At 39.7% G+C, this 22,492-nt stretch overlaps 1 protein-coding gene across 5 annotated transcripts in view; it reads left to right on the top strand.

Annotated features, from left to right (window-relative positions):
• PRKAG2 (protein kinase AMP-activated non-catalytic subunit gamma 2) overlaps positions 1-16,475 on the top strand; it is a 214,164-nt gene extending 197,689 nt beyond the window's left edge. For all 5 annotated transcript variants that reach the window (XM_027686925.1, XM_027686928.1, XM_027686927.1 and 2 more), the window contains 10 exons: positions 186-267; positions 1,779-1,837; positions 3,928-3,973; positions 4,729-4,783; positions 6,228-6,354; positions 7,056-7,221; positions 7,546-7,583; positions 10,343-10,489; positions 12,510-12,603; positions 15,353-16,475. In XM_027686925.1, coding sequence (XP_027542726.1) covers positions 186-267; positions 1,779-1,837; positions 3,928-3,973; positions 4,729-4,783; positions 6,228-6,354; positions 7,056-7,221; positions 7,546-7,583; positions 10,343-10,489; positions 12,510-12,603; positions 15,353-15,384 — 846 coding nt within the window. In that variant the 3' untranslated portion in view covers positions 15,385-16,475. The remainder of the gene's footprint in view (positions 1-185; positions 268-1,778; positions 1,838-3,927; positions 3,974-4,728; positions 4,784-6,227; positions 6,355-7,055; positions 7,222-7,545; positions 7,584-10,342; positions 10,490-12,509; positions 12,604-15,352) is intronic.
• Positions 16,476-22,492: the final 6,017 nt, after the last annotated feature.

Genomic DNA, 22,492 nt, shown 5'->3' on the forward strand with positions numbered 1-22,492 from the left:
TTAACCATTTTGAAAGTGAAAGGCATAAGGTTTTTGTTTGGCCTGTGTGGTTTATGTTCTGTTTTGAATACCAGGTACCTGCTTATGCCGCCTTTTTTTTTCTAGTGAAAGGGGAAACCCTTCTGCTGGTGTCTGGCAAAGAAAAGGCAAAGATTTGTTTAGTTGTTCTTTGGGTTTTTTTGCAGGTAAAGAAAGCCTTTTTTGCCTTGGTGGCAAATGGTGTGAGAGCAGCTCCACTGTGGGAGAGTAAAAAACAGAGTTTTGTAGGTAAGTAGTTCTGACATTATTCAGAATTACTTGAATTTCCAAGGTGCTTTGCTGTTGCTGAAGGTGGTCTGGGGCTGGCCATCATCCAACATCCTGGAGATGCAATGGCAAAGAGGGTTTCTTTTTCCTCCTGAGGAGTGAAATATTGCCAGCTTTCGTAGTGTTGCTGTGCTTTGAGAATCATGATGGTTCTTTTAGGTCCCAACCTTCTGAAATTTCATCTCTAATATGTGCACTTCACTGTGTATTTAAAAATAAAGGTGATGGTCACAAAAAGGAAATTTGAATATTATAACTATAAAGAGAATAATTTCGTGTCGCAGTATCCTGATATGGGTGCAGTACAAGCTTATTACTGTATGTGCTCAATAAGCTGCACTGAGGAATCTTTAAATACTAGAACTAATATTGAATGTTACAGGTATGTCCCATACTGGGAGAAAAGCATTAGATCCATGTATTGCTTTTCTTAAAAATCGTGTCATTAATTGCCACAATAGTCTACCAAAACTAGATCTCTGTTGCAGTTAGAAAATGGGGTCACAGTGGCAATTACAAATAGTATTATATGTACTTCTTGTGACCTGGAATGGAGGGTGAGGATTCTTGGAAGTGAATGGTAGATGCTTAATAAAGCATTTGTTAAAATATTTTAAATCCAAGTGAGGAGGGGCAGTAGTTTCCTGCAATACACCATAGGAGTGTTGTGTCTACCATATTAAATTTCATTTCATATTCTATCTGTAACTAAGCTCTAGTGATTTAAAGCTGACCTCCAGATTAATTTTTCCCTTCCCCATTTCTTAGTTTCTTCAGTTTAGATGTAAGAGTACTAAACAGTGGAGCATCTTCTCAAATCTAGAACTTGAAAGCTCAAAAAAGATTAATATTTTAAAGTAACTAAACTAATCATCAGTATTATATTACCTAGTTTGGTTTTGATGCTTGAAATACATATACTATGGGTGTACTATATTTTTTTTTAAAGTCACATTTCAATACAGACATTGAGGATTACCATGGAAATGACTGAACTTCTTTAATAGGTAATATTCAATAAAAATGGATTATACTACTCCTTCGAGTCTAAGACTCTGCCTGATTTGGCAAGTACATAATGAAAGTGTGTGTTCAAAAAGAAAATGAAAGGCAAGGATAGTTCTCCAACCTTTAAAGATGTTCTAAACCCCCTCTTTTCTTTCTACTCTTTTGGGGGTAGATGTTGTCTGAATTCAAGGGGGTTTTTTGAGTCAGATTGGAAGTGAGGAGAAGCACATGGGTTATAATTTTGAATATTAATTCAGACGTGTGTTTTGATTCTGAAATAATGTGTCAGTGTGAAAGTGGACAGACATAGTTTTGGAATACTACTGTTAAGTATTCCAATACAAATACATGGATTTAATGTTTATTAAATTATATGTTGTGAATATAAATAGAGAAAATAGCTGAAAGTTCTATATGTTAAATATCTATCTAAATACCTTTTTTTTATGTATTACTTGTTACAGGAATGTTAACAATTACAGATTTCATTAACATACTGCATAGATACTATAAGTCTCCAATGGTAAGTATGATGTTAAGCTATAATTTGGTAATTTGCCATACAGTACAGAGAGTGAAATATCAAATTGAAAGATTTATGATGATTGTCATTATTATTTAAGTCTTTGAAAGTTTAGATATACTGGGGGAATGCTCACTGTTGTTTTGGGGTTTTTTTGAGAGAAAAGATGTCTGTGTGTGCAAGGTTACAGAGTGATGTCTGGATACCTGAGTTCAGGTCCCAGCTTTAGCCATGAGCATCCTGAGCCTGGGCAGGTAACATAACCTGTCTGCTTCAGTTACACTTGTATAAATATGAGGAATTCCCTCACTGAGTGCCACCTCTTATGATGTTTTATGTGGTGTTTGCCTTAATGAGCCTTCCCTTTGAATGTGAGGCTCCTCTTAGTGTTGCAACTAATGAATTGGGATTCATTAGGGATGAATTGGGATGAAGGACCTGGCTTAGCACACTTACTAGAAACTAGATGTGATATAAAAAGTGTGAGGGACAATACTTGATTAGTAATCACTGTATTTATTTGTGTTCAGGTTGTTTCAAAGCACGTACTTCAAAAGTAACCAGAGCTCTTGAAAAATGGCAAATATCAACCAAAAACCACTTGGGGAGGATGTCTTGACGTTGCATGTAAAAGTTCATTGTATTTAAAAATCAAGTGTGTAGCTATGTGTGGTTCACATGTTGATACAATCACCTTTGTCTCACAACTATGATGGAGCTATTCCAAAAGGAGCATGTGGAGTTAAGCAGGATGCTGCTCGCAGAGGCTTGGATGCTTTAAAAAATTACTGTTCTTGGAGTGATGGTGTGGAATAAACAAGTTAAACTAGTTAAAATATATGCAAATATTTTAGTTATGTGGCTGAATTGCACAATCAGTTGGAGATCTGTTGGCTTCAATTAACTGTAATTTAAAATTCCCATTGGCAGTCAGTTGATGAAATTCTCTAGCTTGCATGTTCATACAAACATTTACATCCCTTTCTTGTTCCTGTCAAATCACAATTCCCCCTCTACCAATTAGAACATATGTACTCTGTTTTACTAGCTAAAAAAATCAAGAACAGTTGGATGAAGCAGACATCTGATACATTTGCCTTCTCAAAGCTCATGTTAATTTTTAAAATTTATAGTGAAATTCTTGTCAGATGCCAATAGTGTGTTGCACTGTCCTTTTTTCTTGTTAAAGAATTCTTTTTTTCTCCCTGGGGTTTTTCAAAGGGTGGAGGCAGAAGCAAATAAAACGTGGTAACTGGTAACTTCTTAAAAATGGTTTCTATATTGCAGTGACACTCAACCTCAACACTACTGACTTTTCCATGTAACTTTACCTAAGGTCTGACTGTTGTCACTCATTTACATTGTTTAACATCCTATTCCATGTGTTCTCCTTAAAATGACAGCAGGAACGAGGAATAGCTGAGAAGGGACAATATTTGACTTGAGTGATTGATGCAGCCTTCTGTAAGAAAAATAAGTAAATTAATGTTCCATCAGGGAATGCTCTAGTCTTAATAGGTGAAATTATGCTGAAAATATAATTATTTAAATATTTTAATCATTCTTGCTAAATGCATCACAACACATACAGAGTGAAGCACATTGTTATTCATGTAATAGGTAATACCCTCAATTGATTGATGAGGAACATCCAGGTAGTTCCTCCATAAAGAAGTGCTCTTGCTTGTTAGTAATTAAGTAAAATTAATCTGTTAGCATTAAGTAGTCAAGTGATCAGGGTAAGCTTTTTGCTGGTATGAGTGTGTGAGGAATCACCAGAGGGTTTACTCTGGATGACTGTTTTAAGGTGAGATAAATTACTGAGGGGATGCCTTTGAGTCCAGAAGAGACCTGGACTACAAACCTTGGCCAGCATAAGGTCTTTCTGTCCCCCAAAGTGGTAGATCCTGGATGGTGCTGTGCATTGAGCAGAGTTGCACCCTTTCTTTTTGTTATTGCCAGGAAATGTTGTTTTGCACTGTTCTTACTCTGTTCGATTATCAGCAGTGAAATAAAAGAAAATCGGTCGGATGTTTATAACGTTAATGTGGATTTAAAATTCAAGCTAAACTTCCATCTCCTCATTGTAGGTTCAGATTTATGAATTGGAGGAGCACAAGATAGAAACCTGGAGGGGTAAGAATATTTGCTACTTGATAATTGACTATTTCCACTATTTCAGCATAGTGAATTTTCAATTAATCATAGACTTAGCTTGTCTCTCTCCACATACTTTTTAGTGAAAGCAGAAATAGTAAATGCTTCTCTTTTGGCTCCTGCTGCTTACTTTTCTATCTGAAATAGCACGTGAACTGGTGATCTGGGCTATATAATACTTTGTCCCTTGTTCTTGGTTAGCACCAACTTGCTCTTTAAGAAAGAAAAACAACCTGGAGTAAGGCAGCATGTGTGGGATATTGGAATGGGAATGTACCTGAGACAGGATGCTGAAGGAATAGGTGGAGTGAACTGAAGGGTGAGCAGGAAGCTCTGCCTGAGGGAGCTGCAACTAGAAATTCATGCAATGCATGGGTGTGAACACAAGTGCTGAATGCAGGGAGGCAGCTTTATGTTAAAAAATGGACTGTCTGACATGAAATAATTCATGGAGGTACCCTGTGCAGCAGAGCCTCACAGAACCGACCGAGGAAAGGATTATTTGCTGCAATTGCAGTGACCCCTGGTGGTGTTCAGCTTAGTGCTGCTTTTAAAATTTGTCTTCTTAATGTCAATATAGGGGAATGTGCATAAATGGTAGAATAACTAAAATAACTGTGCATATTGCTGTTTGTCCTCCACTTAATTTTGTACGAATGAGTTCATGAAATGCTTTCATAAAATCGAATGGTTTTGTGTGAAGTGGTAACAGTCTATTAATTTTCTATCTCCAGAGCTTTATTTACAAGAGACATTTAAACCTTTAGTGAACATTTCCCCAGATGCAAGGTAGGATTTCACTGTTCAGTCTGCTTCACTTGAAATACATTAACTCCATCTCAGCACTGAATTTAAGCTCCTTTACATAATAAGAAACAATTTAGATTGTAAACTAGAGTACAACAATGAAGGACTGTCTTTTAATATAATCAAGAAGGTGTGAGAACTTCTTTTTTATTGTGAGTGAGGACTTTTTTGATTATCCAAAGGAAGAGAATTTTTAATTGAACTTTTGCCTTTCTTTGGCATAACTGTTCTGGTAAATGAACTAGACATGGGTCAAAATTAATTGCCCCAAAACATGCAAAAAAGGCATTATGATGACACTTAAGCTACCCTGTAAGTCCTGTTTATTTCAGAAAAATCAAAAATTGTAGAGAGCCTTTCAGCTGTCTTGTTCTCAGCAATCACAGGAATTGAAGACTTAAAAGTACTTTTCAAGGCAAGTAACTTTCCTTAACTAAAGGAAAGACAATATCTTTGTGGTTTGTTCTGCTCTACTGCAAGGTTGTGTTTCTTAAAATATAAATGACTTACCTTTTCTTCTTGATGAAAGTTGAAAGAAATACTTTTTAAACTGTCATTATGCCTTATTTACTAAATGTAACTTGAGAGAGAGCTTTGGTTGATCACTTATGTCTTGAGTGCTACGTAATCCCTGAAGTGGAGGGTGAAGTTCTGGTTCTTGCTTTCAGTTTGTGGACTAGTCTGCTGATTATCTCAGAGGTAATGATGTGCTGTATCTTCAGCAGAATTACCATTAAGTCACAAATAAGTCATTCAGTTAAGTAGTAGAGGATGTAGCTTGAAAGGTAACTGGTTGCAAAGAATATTGTTAAGACAGCAAAATAGTACAATTGTTTTCAGTCCAAGGTGCAGCAAGAGAAGTCTTGCAATGAAGAAGATGCAGTAAGACGTTTATAAAAGATTGAGGTGCATTAATTACAAGACCTCTCTATTTTTCACTGCTTGTCTCAAAAATACCCATTCTGAGTGCTGGGATACTGTGGGCACAGCACTCGCTGCAGAAACAGTTTGCACTTGTGAAGAAGTCTTTCCACTATACTTTATACCACAAAAAATCAATGTCCATCACATTTTCTTGCTGGTTTTAGATGTCCATGAGCATGTTGTTATTGATGTGTTTTACCAGCTGCAAAAGTTAATTTGAAATCCTTTGAATTCTGTTTTCTGTAACATTATAGATAATGCAAATAATTACATGGGCTTCATGGGTGTTTGTAAACATATATTTATAATCTATAATATTTATACATTTGTAAATATATATTTCCATTACATTTATATTTGTATATATTTACATATATGTTTATATTTATATTAAAATACTTATATATTTATAAATATATAAAATGTGTATATATATATATCACTTGGCATTGCTCATTGTCAGCTAGAATTCATTAAAAAAATAAAATGTTTTTCTCCTCAGCCTTTTTGATGCTGTATATTCGTTGATCAAAAACAAAATCCACAGATTGCCAGTTATAGATCCAGTCAGTGGAAATGCACTTTATATACTTACCCATAAAAGAATCCTCAAGTTCCTCCAGCTTTTTGTAAGTATTTCAAGCTATGCTGTACTTAATTGATTCTCCCCCAGTAGACATCTAATATAATTAAGTAATTTAAGTCCTAGTGCAGAAACTTCTTAATAAACTTCCATATTCATCGTGTCCATGCATATTTTTTCTTGATAACAGAGAAATTAGAGAAATTAAAAATTGATGCAGGACCTGTACTTTACTTTGTTTTAACCCTTTAATGAAACCTGAACACCAAGGACTTGTCTATTGGAGTAACTTGCTGTCCTTTCTGGAACATCTTCTCAGCTTCAGAACCTTGTTTACATGAAAAGAAGATTTAACTGTCTCCCAGAGATGAGATTGTCATTACTCCCTGTAGCAGTGTTAGTCACAGGAATGAACAGGAGGCCAAACAGAGCGAGGAGAGTTCAGAATAAACATTCAGCTTAATCTTGTGCTGCCTCCTCTCTCCAATTTTAGTGGGAATGCCACAGCTTAGGATCTACAGCTTTTAGCAATGGGTTATTACCAGAAAAAATAAGCAAAACACTTAGTTACCTACTCTTAATTTAGAGCTGCTTTGAACAGAAACTCTGAGGTCAGAGCTTGTTTGAGCTTTACATTAATCTGGTAGCAGGTTCCTGCAGTGATCTGTAACCATCACTTGGAGTCTGCAGATGGATGAGGGAACACAAACAGCTACACTGTAAACACATTCCTTCTGACTTTCCTAGATGTCAGAGATGCCAAAGCCTGCCTTTATGAAGAAGAATCTGGATGAACTTGGGATAGGAACTTATCACAACATTGCCTTCATACATCCAGACACTCCTATCATTAAAGCCTTGAATATATTTGTAGACAGAAGGATATCGGCATTACCTGTTGTGGATGAGTCAGGTGGGTCTCCTGTGCACAAGTGTGGTAAAATAAATCATGCTGAACCCTGGGCTGGTGTTGGGGTGGGGGGAGAAGACAAGAAAGAGTAAAAAAAAAGTAATCAAAAAGGCATGGGGGAGGAATGGGAATATAAAGAAATACTTATGCAAGACGTAGGTTGATAGTCTTGGAAGAGCCTCATCATTTAGCAGATTGTTTGTTGGGGTTTTTTTTTTCCAGTCTTTTTCTGTGTAATTATAACGTAACAAATAAAAGCAGGAAGCAAGAAAACTGATTTTGCATTTTAAGCACTTTGTTAACTTTTGGTTTTCTTTTTTTCTTTAGGAAAAGTTGTAGATATTTATTCCAAATTTGATGTAATAGTAAGTATACCTCTTAAATTCTATTTATTATTTTATATGCAGTAAGCAATTGCTAATGAATTTGTTAATACAACAGTTTTGGTTATTTTGTTCCTTAGGCTGTAGTTAACAAACTGAATGAAACAGATTCAGTTCACCCTGCACAGCATTTTTTTAATTCCTACTTTTTATTTAAGTTATTCTTAGTAATACTATTTGCAGACAAGCATCTACTGTTCTGGATGTTACCCAAAATTAGATCTGGCTGTACTCTTACAAAAAGAGAGTGTAATCCAGAGAAGGGAATCAAAGCTGGTGAAAGGGCTGGAAGGAGTGTCCTACAAGGAATGGCCGAGGACTCTGGGTTTGTCTAGTGAGGATAAAAGGAGCTGAGGGGCAACGACTTCATTGCTCTTGTGGCCTCCTGAGGAAGGAGAGTGGAGAGTGAGGCGCTGATCTCTTCTCCCTGGTATCCAGTGACAGGACATGTGGGAATGGTTCAGAGCTGCACCAGGGGGAGTTTAGGTTGGCCATTAGGAAGCATTTCTTTACCAAGAGGGTGGTCAAACACTGGGAGAGGTTTCCTAGAGGGGTGGTCGATGCCCCAGTCCTGTTAATGTTTAAGAGGCCTTGGGACTTAATAATATGCTTCAGCTTTTGATCCTCCCTGAAGTGTCAGGCCATTGGACCAGAGGGTCGTTGTAGGTCCCTTACAACCGTTCTGTTCTTTTTCTGTTTGGTTTTATTTTTGAGCAAGGATTTTCTTTTTCCAGCTGCTGCCATTCCACAGTCTGTTTTCAAAGAGAATGCAGATTTCTCTGTGCAGTTTGAGCACTTTGCACAGCTTGACTTTCTCAGTGAGCTAAAAGCTACTTGGCCCACTCCTTTGTGGGTCTCTGACTGCAGAGTGTTGCATCTGTATTCCTTCTGGTTTAGATCTAATCCAGGACTCTGTTTCTGGCTTTCCCTCAGTACTGCAGCAGCATAGTCAGATTCATGCCATGATTTGCCAACCTTGGAGAGCAGGAGCTCCTCTATTCCATGGCTTTTGAAAATTTGAAAAATATATTTATTTCTTTTTTACCCCTGTCCCCTCCCATCTGTATGCACCTGCCTTGTAATTGCAGCATCTGACAGCTACGTTATTTCAGTGCCCAGGTTGCTTATTCCACCAACCAGCTGAGCTAATGAAGAATCCAGATGTCTGAAACGCTGCCTAGAATGCCTTCAGTAATATGGACAATAGTCCCAAATGGAAATGCTTTAAGCTTATAAATATCTCTGGCTGCAAACGATGCTCTTAATACTGAAAACTTCGTGATGTCACTGCTCTTGCCTGTCATTTCTTGGCATTTGTCTTTGTTCTTTGGGATTCTCTGCTGTGTAAGATCCTGTTCTGCCATAAAAGCTGGTCAGGGAATAGGCAGTAGCTGTAGAGAGGACAATCTGACATATCAAAGACAATGAAATTTCACAGTTGGTGGGTTCAGTGTTTCAGTTTATTTTGTAACTGTGTTAGACTTTGAGGGATGTTTCCTTCATTTCCCATTCTTTTTCAGAAAGACACCAAAAGTAAGAGGGTTCCTTATGTTTTTCACTTCTTTTCTCATTTTAAGTGATGAGGCAACAAAAATTAATGGGATTTTTAGATATGTTGGATTATTTCTTTGGAAGAAATATGTTTAGGGATCAGGAAAAAAAACCCCATGCTACAAAACAGCTTTATATTACACTAGTTATTGTATGTAGGGTAACTTCAGTTTGCAGAGACTTTTTTAAGTTTTCCCAATGTCCTTCATTAGGACTTAGTTAAATGAGTTAACCAAAACTGCTTTTATCTTCATGGGCATCTCAAACCTGTCTTGTCACGCTCAGTGTAATTCAATCAAGAAATTTGACCAATCACAGTATATTCTATCCAAAAATTAATTCAATTTTATTGCTTGGTCCAGTGTTTTCATTTTAAAGGTCTCTCTTTGTTCTTCCTCCAGTGCCTCAGTAGCAAAATCAGTAGGCCAGGGTGTGCCCACAGTAGCAAAATACCACTATGGTCTCACCTACACAGAAAGCTTTTGCAGGTCTGGGCAGAGTTCTCTCACTGCAGGCATGGTCCTGTTCTTAAAATGAGAGTTGAGAATGTCAGCTTTCAGGTTCTTTTAACCTTTTGCTTTTAGTGGTGGTGATGGGTTTTCATTTATATTATTCTTATAGTACACCCAGGCACACAAATTGTCATCGAGTGACAGTGCCAGCTGAGTCCAGGAGAGGGAGTTTGAGCCCGTGAATTAGAAAGGTGAAGAATTAATTTGCTCTCTTAGATCTCACTCACTAAGATCTACACCATGGGTGGTGTTCAGAGCAGTTGGTATCTTCCCCTGTCTTTTGAAGAATAAGCAACAGAAACCCCTGTATATTCTGTGTAGTCTAAAATCTAAAAAACTTCACCTTTATATTTTCTGCTCGTGGCGAAAGCGGGATGAGTGACACCAAGCCAAAGATGAGATAGCAAAGTAAGGAGATTTTCATTGGCCTAATGGATATCACCAAACAGTTTTATCAATTAATCCAGTCTGTCATACGTTGTTTGCCATAATTGCATGCTTGACAGTTCCCAGAAACTGAAGCCGAAAAAGCATCTGCTTTGTGTAATATATGACTTGGAATAGACTCAATTTACTTTAGAAATGTGTATCTACTTGACGCCGAAATATTTACTTTACTGAGTACTTTATTACTAAGTGCTGAGGTGCCTGATGGGCCTTGGGTTTGTTTTTTTCCAGAATCTTGCTGCTGAAAAAACGTATAATAACCTAGATATCACGGTGACACAAGCCCTACAGCACCGCTCTCAGTATTTTGAAGGTGTTGTAAAGTGTAGTATGCTGGAAACACTGGAGACCATTGTGGATAGAATAGTAAAGGCTGAGGTGAGTCCCTTCACTGGAAGTTAAAAGTGATATTACTAAACTAATCAATAGTAAAAATTTATCCTTTCTAAATTGTTATGATTACCGGTGAAAGTTGCTTTTTTTTTTTAATAACTGCGTGTGTTAGATGTCAGTTTGCTTTACAGAGTTAGATGCCTATGGGGATGTGCAAAGTATTTTACAGTGTATCTGTAATAATATTCAGCTATTTGCATTTCTTTTTCTACATTATCTGAACTGAATGCAAAGTGTTTTTGAAGGAAACAAGTTTCTTCCAACCCTGCCATAAGTTTTGCAGACAAATAATGTGTTAAACTCCGGTTTATAGCTTGGCTCAGGGAATTTATTGGGTACAATTAGTTGATGCACATTGAATCCTGCACTGCTCTCATGGAAATGCTATGAAACAGGTCCAGAAAATAAATGCTTGTGAAGAAGTCTTCGGTAACTGCTCTTGTAAACTATTTATCTGTGCTATCCACTCTTTTGGTGCTGTTTATCTTTCTTGTTACAACTGGAAACTTTCTTATTCATGGAGGTGAATGAGTATATGGGTCTTCCTCCCCTGAATTACCAGTTTCAGTTGTCTCTGAGGTGTCATCAGCAATATTTATATACTTTGAGTTCTTCAATTACAAGATTTGTTTATTTTTCCATCTTCAGGGCTGTAACCAGTCATATAATGGATATGAGGAAAACTTCCACTTTGTTACAGCCACTTAGAACCTCCATTAGGCAATTTTTACTTGTAGCTTTCTGCATTTGCTTGAGCTTCCTCCTGAAAGGGAATAATTTTAGCTTTGCTGATATACAGATTTCAAATTTGAATTATTTTATTACTATCTTAAGAAGGTTTAGATGTTTGGGTTTGAAGAACAACTCCTACCCTCTGGTTCAGTCTAAACACAGTGAGATTACATGTAAAAATGAGTCAGTCAAAACTACAAGCTATTTTTAGCTGCCAGACAAGTGCTTGGTCTTACTGGAAATTAAAGAAATTAAACAATTACACTGTCCATTTTTCTTGAATTCATTACACCAAGAGAGGAATAAAATTATTAAATACATGCATATACAAAAGTTAATAAATGCATCTACAATATCACCAACTTCGTTTATCAAAAAAGAAAACAAAATAATATTTTCTCTCAGCTTAATAGTGAAGAGAGATAATGCACTTGGGTAACAGGAAACATGTACTAGGCTCTCAACTTCAGACTTTTTTTAGAATCTCTTACTTAGGAGCTGGTTCAGCTGTGATGTTCAGGTTGTACAACCCTGTGCCCAGTTGCAGCAGGCTCTGGTGCCAGGACTGGAATTAGGGCACTCTCCTGGTTCTGCAGTGGCCTTTCACTGCTGTGGCCTGTTCTCAGGATAAGCCTCAGGATACAGGAGTATCCACCTATTTTCCCTACAGCTGGGACAGAAGTTTTGTCACAATCTGTTGAAAATAAATTCCTTTAAAACCAGTCTGGCTCTCAGTTTCAATTGTGTAGCCCTATGAGAAAAGTTAAGTTTAAACCAACTCGGACATGTAAAAATACAACAAATTTTAGTGCTGTGCCTCTCTCTACTGAGAAAGACAGAAAGTATAAATAAATAATAATAAAAGCCTCGTTTTATTGCTGTATCTTATTTTTTGAGATCACAGGCTGATTTGGGCAGAGCCCGTAAGGCGGGGAAAAGAGCTTGATGAGCGTGCCACTTTTTGAGAGCAGAAGTGTTTTCAAGACCTAGATCTTGCCTTACCTGTCAGTTTATCTGATTTTGTTTCCATGTGATACAGTTGTGTGCTTTTTAAACATGCACTGTTTTCATTTATGTAGGGCAAGCACGTTTGTATTGCCAGGAGGGAATTGGTATTGCTAACATTTTGAACCATTTGGGGTTGGTTTTTTTTCTACTTGTCTTCATACTGCTTTACTTTAGGGGGTTTTTTTTTGTTTGTTTGTTTTTTCTTTGCTTTGGCTAATAGTTTAAATCAGATACATGTGTCTCAAGCTCTCTTCCCTGCTGGCAGGTTCATCGTCTGGTGGTAGTGAATGAAGCCGATAGCATTGTGGGTATCATCTCCCTTTCTGACATCCTACAAGCTTTGGTACTCACACCTGCAGGTATGGATCTGCCCTCTGACCTTTGCCACAAGGCTTTGGTAGTGTGTACACCCCGCTGGCTTTAATTTATTTGACGAAGACAAACGTTTGATCTTCAGCTTCTGTAACTGCTGCGTCATAGTTCTTAAATACATTAATGATTTCTCTTCAGGAAAAAGCTGACGAAGTATTAACTGCCAGTCTCCTGTTCACTGAGGAGGGCATGCAGAAGCTTTATGAATGTCACTGTTGTTCATGTATCTTCTTTTTAGAGGAAAAAAAAAAGGTCTTGATTAATGTTTTAATAGGATGAAGTTGAAATATATTAGGAAGAAATTCTTTACTGTGAGTGTGGTGAGGCCCTGGCACAGGTTTCCCACAGAAGCTGTGGATGCTCCGTCCCTGGAAGTGTTCAAGGCCAGGTTGGATAGGGCTCTGAGCAGCATGGTCTAGTGGAAGGTGTCTCTGCCCATGGCAAGGGGTTGGAACTGGATGATATTTAAGGCCCTTTCCAACCCAGGCTGTTCTGTGATTCCATGATTCCATGGTACAGACAATATCTTCAACAGGGTGCCTTCCCCACCTTCCTGAGTTTCTGTACTCTGGCCAAGCACTTCATGCTTTCCATGAACTCTGCAAAAACATCCCCTCAGAGCCCTTCAGTTGTCCAGCTGTGCTGGGTGGTTTGGTTGGCTCAACTTGGGGCAGAGATACAGGTTTATTTCTGCTACTTTTATCTTGGTTGTGGGGGGCTTGTTTAGTTGGTTTTTATTTTGGGTTTGGTTTTAAGTTTTGCCTGAGTTCCTAACCTGCTTTATGTTCTTAATTGTAACTTCACTTTGGCCACATAATGACTTCATTGTCACAAGAACTAAAGCAAAGCCATCTTTTGGCTTTGTGGAGAAGACAAAAAATGTCTTGAGGATTACCATTTTGGTTCAAAAAAAAAATCAGACTAAATAAATGGAGCTGTATATGTCCTTCACATAAGAAAGTCTGAATGTGAGCTTAACTGGGATCTCTTACCTGCCTTGGTAGATAACATAATTATGTTAAAGTGTTTTTTCTCTGGAGGTTTAAAAAAAGAAAAGCTGATGTAGCTTGTTAAATAGTAAGATTTTTCCTCTGAAAAGAAGTAATTACTTACACTGCTGGAGGTATTATGTCAGTGCATTTGCTTTCTTTTAATAACCTCGGAGAGCAAGTAACCCAGCTCTCTGTGGAAGGTACAGCTGAGGATGAGAAATCAGCCCAAAGGTCTGGATCAAATGGAATCATGTCCTAGAGAGATAATGGAGAGGTATCTGTCCAAGAGGGAAATATAAAGACAGGCAGCTGGTGCCTCTCCAGGCAGAGAAGGGAGTTTCCTCCATGACTGGAGGGCAGAAGGATCCAAGGAAAGTCGAACTTACTGTTATTAGAGCAAAAATTAGGCAGAAAAGATGCATCTGGATATTGACAAACAAGGAGCTTTGTTATACTGGAATTACATGGACACCTACATTGCAACTCTGAACTGATGTAGAAGTGCTCTGTAGTTAATTGAAAAGGGCAGTTCCTGCTCCCAGACTGTGGGCTGTGCACTGCTGGTGTTAACAGGTGGCAGCACCACACTCTGAGATCTCTGTGAGCTGCTGTAACTCATTGATCCAACAGGAAACTGAGCCAGCAAAAAAAGCTGCAGTTTTGTCAGCTTGGCACCCTGAGCTGGCTCACAGAACAGTCTGGTATGGGGGGTACTGCACAGGGGTTAGAACAACAGAGAGGGCAGGGTTATGCCATGGAAGAGATGAGGTGAGGGAAGGCATTTTTTGGGAGCAGGTAGGCATTAGATTGCATTTCCACAGGCAACTGCCCAATTTTAGACTGGGATTTGTCTCATGAAGAGGGGATGTCTGCGATGTAAATCTAGTTTTTAGAGTTTGGAGTGTGATTTAGCTCTTAAAGTGGATGTGTAAGCATACCAGATAAATCATGCCCTAAAAGTGTTAATTTCTCTTCAGAGACTGGAAAGGAAAATTTATTGACTGGCAGGAGTTTAGACCAGCCTATGTTAGGGGAAAAAAAATTACCAGTTGTGATGTGAAAACTGGATGTATTTAATGAATCTTTCAGTGTTTGATTATACATTACAAGTAGCAACTCCAAGTTGCTGGCAAGAAATTCTTGCTCTCTAGAGTTGGATGCTGAAGCCAAGCTCACCATGGGGTTCAGTCATTGCCCAGCATGGTTTGAGTACCTGGGGAAGAGGTGAGGTGCTGTACATTCCTGCTGAACAGGTCTCCTGGATCCCTGCTGTCAGCAAAATCTGCCTCTGAGCCAGGAAAAATGGGCCCATCAACACAGTGTACTCAAACTGAATTGTTATACAGTTTATGCTCAAGTAGGGCTTCATTTTTTCAGGGCTATTATGGTGATAAGCTTGGCTCTAAGCTGAGGGACAGGTTTGGGCTGTGGCTTTTTCTTTGGGGGGTTTTAATCTATTTTTTTTGTGCTGGGGAGAGTCTTCAAATGCACTTGGAGTCACTTCCCAGAAGAATTACTTGGACTTACCAATGAAGTCAGAAGCAATGACGGTCTCAAGGCCTTCCTGGCTCTGTTTTGTGTTGGCATTCAGCAATCCTTCAGTATATTCTTTATAAATGGTACATCCAGGCTTAAGATTTTGGTGACATGGGAAGTTCCAGCATTTGGGATGAGCAGTGCTTTTCCATAAGCCCCATGCTATGAGCCAAAGGAAATCACACCTGCTTTCCTCTTCTGTTCACAGGTGCCAAACAGAAGGAGAACGAGAGCGAATGACTGCTGTGAATGTACATGTTTGTAGGAGAACTTGAACAAAGTTTCTGGGTCAAGTTTGTCTCAAGAGCAGTGACTGCAATAGAACAGAGCAGGATGGTTGAGAATGTGTATTGGGACTTAGTGACGGATGATGAGTCTCTTCCCCCAGTGATGTCGCAAAAAAAAAAAAGCAGCATGACAAAAGCTTATGTTAAAATGTAGGCTCGTATTTCAAAATGTCTTCAAAACATTTGCTGGAAGACTTCACATGATGTCCTTCATTAAAATGCACTGTATTCTGAAACTTTTTCATTTTGTATTTGACAGAAGTCACTGGTCAGCAATGGATATATGTGGCATAAGGCAAGTGTATGGCATATTCATATCATAGTGCCTTATGTCAAAATACAGCAATATGTCATCACTGTTGCCCATCACTGTCAAAGGAAGTGTTGTGCTAAACGAGACACTGTATTTGAATGTGAAAGTCTTTAAACCTAAAACCAAATCAGTTTCAGTTCTCATTAGATTTGTCATAAAAGCTGTAATTTGGGTATCGGTAGAACTTCTTTAAAACTTCAATGACAGTTTTGTGTTCAATGTTGCATTCTGAACTGAAATGTAAAACAAGACTGATTTAAAAACAGCTTTATTTATTTTTACTTTCATGACAATTTTTTACACATCTTTGGTGGATAGCTAAAATTTCACCATATCCATTAATAAACTGTTGATTGTTATACAAACAAGTGGGAGATTTTTCTCATTATTTAAAACTTCAGAGTTGCAGAAGCTGTGGCCTGTTGATCAGTCCGTGTTACTTGAGCTGAGGATTTCAGAAGCATGGATTGAAAGTGATCTGTACTGTCATACACAGGCACCACGGAGGAAATGAGGTGCCAGAGGACAATATTTTCATCTGTATTAAAGTGTAAAATGATGTTTGTACAACAAAAACCCGAAACTTTTTATTGTATATGATCTGTACAGAAGCGGAGGAATGAGGAGAGCTGGGGGGTATTTGCTAATGTAAATGTACTGTAAAGTTTGAAGATGAGACTTTTATAACTGTAGATTCTTGTAGATGGAAGAAATTAAACCCTACAACATCAGTTTGGTTTTAGCAGTTCGTGCCAAGTTCTTTCACATGTGTAAATGAACGTGCATTTTGATTAGTGTAAACTATTAGAGGCACTCCTATTTTCCCTGGACTTTAAAGTTGTCTTATGCTAATGGAGTAATGCAGGCAGGACTTTTGTACTGTGTTTCCACCCCGAATACTGCAATGGAATAATGCAGTAAATGGATCCATTATTTTTCCATTTATAAACATTGAGGTAAAAGGTGAACTGTTTCCAGTTTGCTGATAAAATGTGAGGGTTTTAATAGTAATGACAAACTCTTTCTTTAGAACTATTCCTCTTTCCTATAAGAACTTTAATTTTGAACTAAATGTGTGAAAAATTTCTTCTTGCACGTACCTTTCATGTCTAAAAACACTCCTGTAGTACACAATGGAAACTGTTCACTTTGTCTCACTTTCTTACCCTGTGAAAAACATTGTCAAGTCTCCTCCAGCACCTTTTCTGACTGGGTAAATATTGACTCTGTTCCCTGCAATTCCTGATGGTACTGAATTGGAATAGCTGCTTTGGCCCAAGAGCAGCGACCTCGGGGTCTGGTGCTGTGGTTGCTGCCATCAGAGCTGACATCAGCACATCTCTGATTATCCTTGTGTGGGAGATGGAGTGATTGGAACTAAAAATAGTGGCTCTCATTCTTCCTAGGGTGTGTGGAGGGGATAATTTGTGGTAGATAACTGATTAAGGGTAAGTGGGCAGCAGGGCTCCCTGCAAACACCACAAAAACCACGTAAAAAGCCAGGATACAGCCCCAGCACAGGCACTGTAGCATCCTCTGGGAGCTGGGATGGCAGGGAGTTGCCTAAATGGATCGTGAGATCTCTCTATCACTTATTTGCATGAGCATATTCTTCAGCCCTGTATTCAAGGTATTTTTGAAGATAAGGGTTGAACAGCTGGTAGGTACTTGTTTTTATGTATTTTGTAGCACAAAGTCTTCTGGCCCTGTTCCACACAGGCAGCTTTGCATGCAGCAGTAAGCAGAAAGCCAGAATGAATTTGCAGTTTTCAGACAAACACGTACAGACTTCTTATTGTAACGTTATTACAAGTAGTGCTGTTGGCACCTTGTGGACACAGGACTAGCAAAATTATGGACATCAGCCTCCTCGACAATACAAAACTGTGTTTGGAGAATTTCCACCCTTACCTTCTGGGATTCAGAGCTGAACTCTGCATTTGTGAGGAGCAGAACTGCAGTGTGACCCCACAAGCACGAACAAACAGCGGTGCCATCAAAAAGGCACTCGGCTTGCACTGGCACAAGTGCTGGTGCTGATGCAGTAAACACAGCTAAGGAAAATGTGTCATTTTTAATACAGATCAGTTTTCTACAGAACTAGAGAAATGCTTGTTCCAGCATAAGGGAGGGGCAGGAGTAAGTAAATGAGGGTAGAGAAAGGAGGGGTGACTCAGCAGTGCTGCTGCATATTCCAGATTAAAGGGACAGCGCAACTAAAGCTTCGGTCCAGGACTCTTCATGTGGCTCGTGAGAGGCCCCAGCCATGGGAAAGAGTTAATAAAATGTCATTAAACTCCAGTTCTTGCACATTTTTCCCTCTGGGCAGGAAGCAAGCAGTACCTATAGATCTGAGACCACTGCAACAGCTCCAGGTGCTCCCTTTCTTTCCACAGACAGGACCATGCTGCAGATGGAGGTGGCAGAACTGTCCCCCATGACTCCTGAAAGCCTGTTCAATAGGGCAGATGAAGAAATAGATTCTATTTTAACCAGCAGAACTGTAAAACACATCATCGATTCCTGTGCTTCCCTGTGCATTTCCTTGCCCAGCAAGAGCTGTTTGTGAAAGATAATTATTCTGAAGGGCTCCTTGGTCTGGGAAGGGTTTTTACCTACTCTGGATATTTTTAACTCTTTAGGTGTAAGAAAATGTTTCTTAGTAGACTTCAGCCCTCAGTATTTTTCAGCATCTAGAGATGTTCTGAAATAACTGAGGAAAAATCACCCTTTGTTGGCATTGATCACTTGACTGACAAAAAATTTTCCTGTTATACTTCTGTAATGCTTCAGTTAAAAGGTCCAAAATCAGACAATATTTGCTGTTTACTGAACTGAACTCCAATCATTGTGTATCCGAGGCCTATTCATCTCCTTTTTCTAAGGAATACTGTTCTGCTGGGAATGTTTGGGTAACACAGAAAGAACCAGCCTCTCTTTGCGAGGCCTGAGCTCTTGTCCTCATGGCAGACAGGAGGAATCTGACTGAAGTGGTTCCAAGGCTACGCACTGAGAACACTCCTTGCCATTTTCAGAGGGACCATAGGGTAAGTTGGAGTTTTGGTCCAACTAGCAGTGAAACCACGTGTGTTTAATCCTGTCTCACAGCAGGCTCTGTAACTGCTCACACTGAGCTCTCCAGTCAGCTTTAGAATAACCAGTTTACTTCTAAAGTTTCTGTGAACTTTCACCCATATTGAACACTTATTAAGGGTAATTTCCAGAGGAAAATGCCATTCTGAATAATTTAATATTACCCTTGTACCCACATAATGTATTTATGCAAAAAGAATGTTCTGCAGACACTGCTCTTTGCTCTTCACTTCAGGTCTTAATTTAAATGTGGTTTTGAAAGTCACTTTCTTAGTACCCATTTGTTTTCTGGTGGTTGCAGTCAGACCTGTTCCTGCTGAAGTGAATGGGGAAAGGTGACCTGTACTCATACATCAAACTCATTCCTTCAGAAAGTATGGAACGTGTCCCTGCCAGCTGCACACCAGGACCTCTACGGCATCAGTGTCAGCAGCCCCCGTGAACTGAATTTGTTCCTTAATTTGCTTCTACTAACATTTTGCCAGTGGTTCCACCTGAATATTAGAAAGTTCGATGATGGAAAAGGCAGGAGGGGCAGGAACAAGTGTAAGGCTGGACTGAATTTAGTTTGTAACCTCTGCAGGCAGCAAGGGCTGTGCCATGCCTGTGGGAGCACGCCCAGCACAAACACTGGACACACTTCAAAAAACCTCCTCGTGAAGGTCCTGGTTTGCTGAAGGACAGAGCAGGTAATTGGGCTGATAATTGCTGTTACAGGAATTGAAGGTACAAGTCAGAGCTGTTCTGCATTTGGGAGATGAGTAGCCGGGTGTTTGTGGGTTTGCACGTACTGGATTAGCATAAAAATACTTGACTGTTGAGTTACGTTTGCTACATGAAATTCGTGGTGGTTTTTCCTCCATCATGGCAAAGCAGATACAGGAAACAAAAGAAAGTCATGTTCCTTTTTTCCAGGCTCCCTCAACACCTTGTTCCTGCAAACAGTTCTTGCAGTTCTCCCTTGTGGTATCTCCTCTTTCAGACCTGTGGCCATACTTGATGTGTTGCATTCGCTGACCATATTGTTGGCTCATTTACAACAACATTAATGCCATTTATCATCTGAACTGATCCAAAGGCTATGTTTGATTTGAAGGAGTATCTGGTAAAGGCCTGGGGTGCAGCCAGTACACAGCACATGTCACTTGTCCCAAAGTTCTCTGAACTCCTTTGTAGTTCACACAACTTGCAAACACTACAGGCATGAAGAGGCTACAGCAGGACCAGGGGGAATGTACAGGCAAAAGACCTAATCCTTAATGGTCCTGATGCTATGGAATGCTGGACTGGGAAAACAGAGCCTGAACATCCCACTTGGATTGTTATAGGGGTAGGGAATTTCAGCGAAGGGCCACTTAGTGTGTGAGGCTGCTCAGCCCTAAATATGTAAACAGTAAGAGTACAAATAATGCACAATACCTGGATTAGACATTCCCAGCCACAGGTGCACTCTCCCTCTGCACCAGAGCACTCCAGGAATTGTTTAAGCTTCACCTGGGCAGGAGAAATGCAACGACAGCCTTACTATGATCCCGATCCTGTCATCTTTGCTTAAGCTGCTGCTTGAGTAGCTGTGTCCCAGGGTGCTCCCAAAGGCCATCAGCAGTGTCACCCAGTCCTAGAGCGTGGAAAAACAACCCAGTTCCCTGAAAACCCTATATTTGCCTGTATTTGAGTGTCACAGTCAAGATAGAATGAAGCATTTGCGTGATTCTGATGGAGTAAGAATTGTTAGCCAATTCTTTGCAAAGAAACAGTGGAAGAAAAGAAAGTTAAAAGGTTGTCTTCAAATTTAAAACAAATGCCCAGAAAGGATGAGTTCTGTGTTCCTGCTGCAGCACAGGCCGACAAGCAAGGCGTTATCCTAAGGTGAGACAACTCCATTGCAATCTGGGGCAAGAAATAAAGCCAATAAAGGCGGGGAGAGTGGAAACCCTGCAGTAGTGAACTCCCCCAAATGAACACAGAGTGAGCAGGTGCAGGTTAACAGAAATGAGATGGATAAATAGACAAGGGTCCAAAAGGTGAATGGGATAAGAGAAAGAGAGTAAGGGGAGAGACCTCGTCAAAAGAAGTGGAGTGTCAAGGAAGGAGCAAAACCAGAAACTCTTACAAACAAAAAAAATACTGATGCTCACCAGCATGGAGGGGTATGAATGTATATTCTGAAAATGCAAATTATGTTTCACCAGAGTAAAAAGCACAGTGCCAAAATACTACAGGAAAGTAATAACTGTAAGGAGATGAAACTACTACAAACTTCACCTATTTTTCCAAATCCATGTGTGTCATTGGAACGTAATTCTTATCTCAGTTTTCTCAGTCCTCTGGCTCAAATTTTGGACCCACATTCCAGAGGAAGTGAGTGCAAAGAGGATGGCACAGCTGCAGGGCTACACAAGGGATGGTCCTGCAGGATTATGGCTGCTGCAATTCTTGTCCTTTATAAACACTTCTGTCTTTTAAAACACACAAAGCAAAAAGGGATGTACATCAGGCAGGGCTTTCCCTCTGTACCTTCTGGAGAGCTTTGAACAGTATCCCTGTTCACAAAAGCTGGATTTCCATAGGCTACTCTTTTTCTGCTGGCCCACCAAATCCCACCACATCATGGGATTGCACCAATCCCTATGGTGGGATGCTCTAGGTCTGTGATGAAGTGGGAATCTACTGCAGAGAGGCTGGACACGGAGAAGGAGCACACAGAGTTACATCCACCACAGACATCACCGACAAAGTACATAAACCCCATGTTTTCTCATAAAATAACTATCCTTTCATCATGTCCCTATTCACTGAAGGCTGTTATCCCTGCTGTCTCACAGGTCACCAGCACTTATCCTGTAAAACCCCATAATCCAGGACACAAGAGGTATAATTAGGCTATCCCAAAAAATGTAGGTATCTCCTAAAAGCCTGTCTGATCCTTCAGAAGCAAGTCACTTTTGTGTACAAATGGCTTTCTTTTGCTTTAGTTCCCTGCCCTCTCAGCAGGTTAGATGAACACTAGTACTGGGAATGGGTGGTTGGGATCAGGGAGAAGCCAATCCATCTCCCTGAGCATCATCCAGCTGTTAGGCTGTTTTAGCTGTACCCTGGCATAGTTGCATGCTAAGTACCACTGTACCCCAAAAAGGAGAAGATGCCCATAAAGAAAATTACTTCTAACTATTGTTCGTTTTTCAAGAAAATGTGGAAAGGGTGGATGTTTACCAAAAGTGTTCAAAATCAGAAGCAGACGGGGGAAAAGACAACTTCACCATTCACTGTGTCTTTCTCCCGTAAATTCTGCATCCATTAAGTGCTGCAGTCACCTCTTTTCAAAGTGGAAAACTTTCCGCTGCTTGGATCTCACAGTTAACCATTCCCAACCCCCCAAACACCTCCTCCCCCTTCCTTTATATGGCATTCCCAGCATTTTATCTATGCTGGGATTACATGGTTCCCCCTAAATTCTCTGCGTGCACAGGAAACGCTCTGCAGAGGCACCGCAATGGTTTTAAACAAACGCCAAATCCCGGCATGGGGAGCGACCCTTCCCGGGACGAGCGGCATCCTTGGAGCCCGCGGGGCTCCGGGAAACGAAGCGCACGGAGGAGCAGCGCCCGATCCCATTCCCGGGAGAGGAGCCCCCTAGGATGGGGATAGGGATGAG

Source organism: Neopelma chrysocephalum, unplaced genomic scaffold (assembly GCF_003984885.1).
Source record: "Neopelma chrysocephalum unplaced genomic scaffold, ASM398488v2 Primary Assembly neopelma1_72, whole genome shotgun sequence".
Taxonomy (NCBI): domain Eukaryota; kingdom Metazoa; phylum Chordata; class Aves; order Passeriformes; family Pipridae; genus Neopelma; species Neopelma chrysocephalum.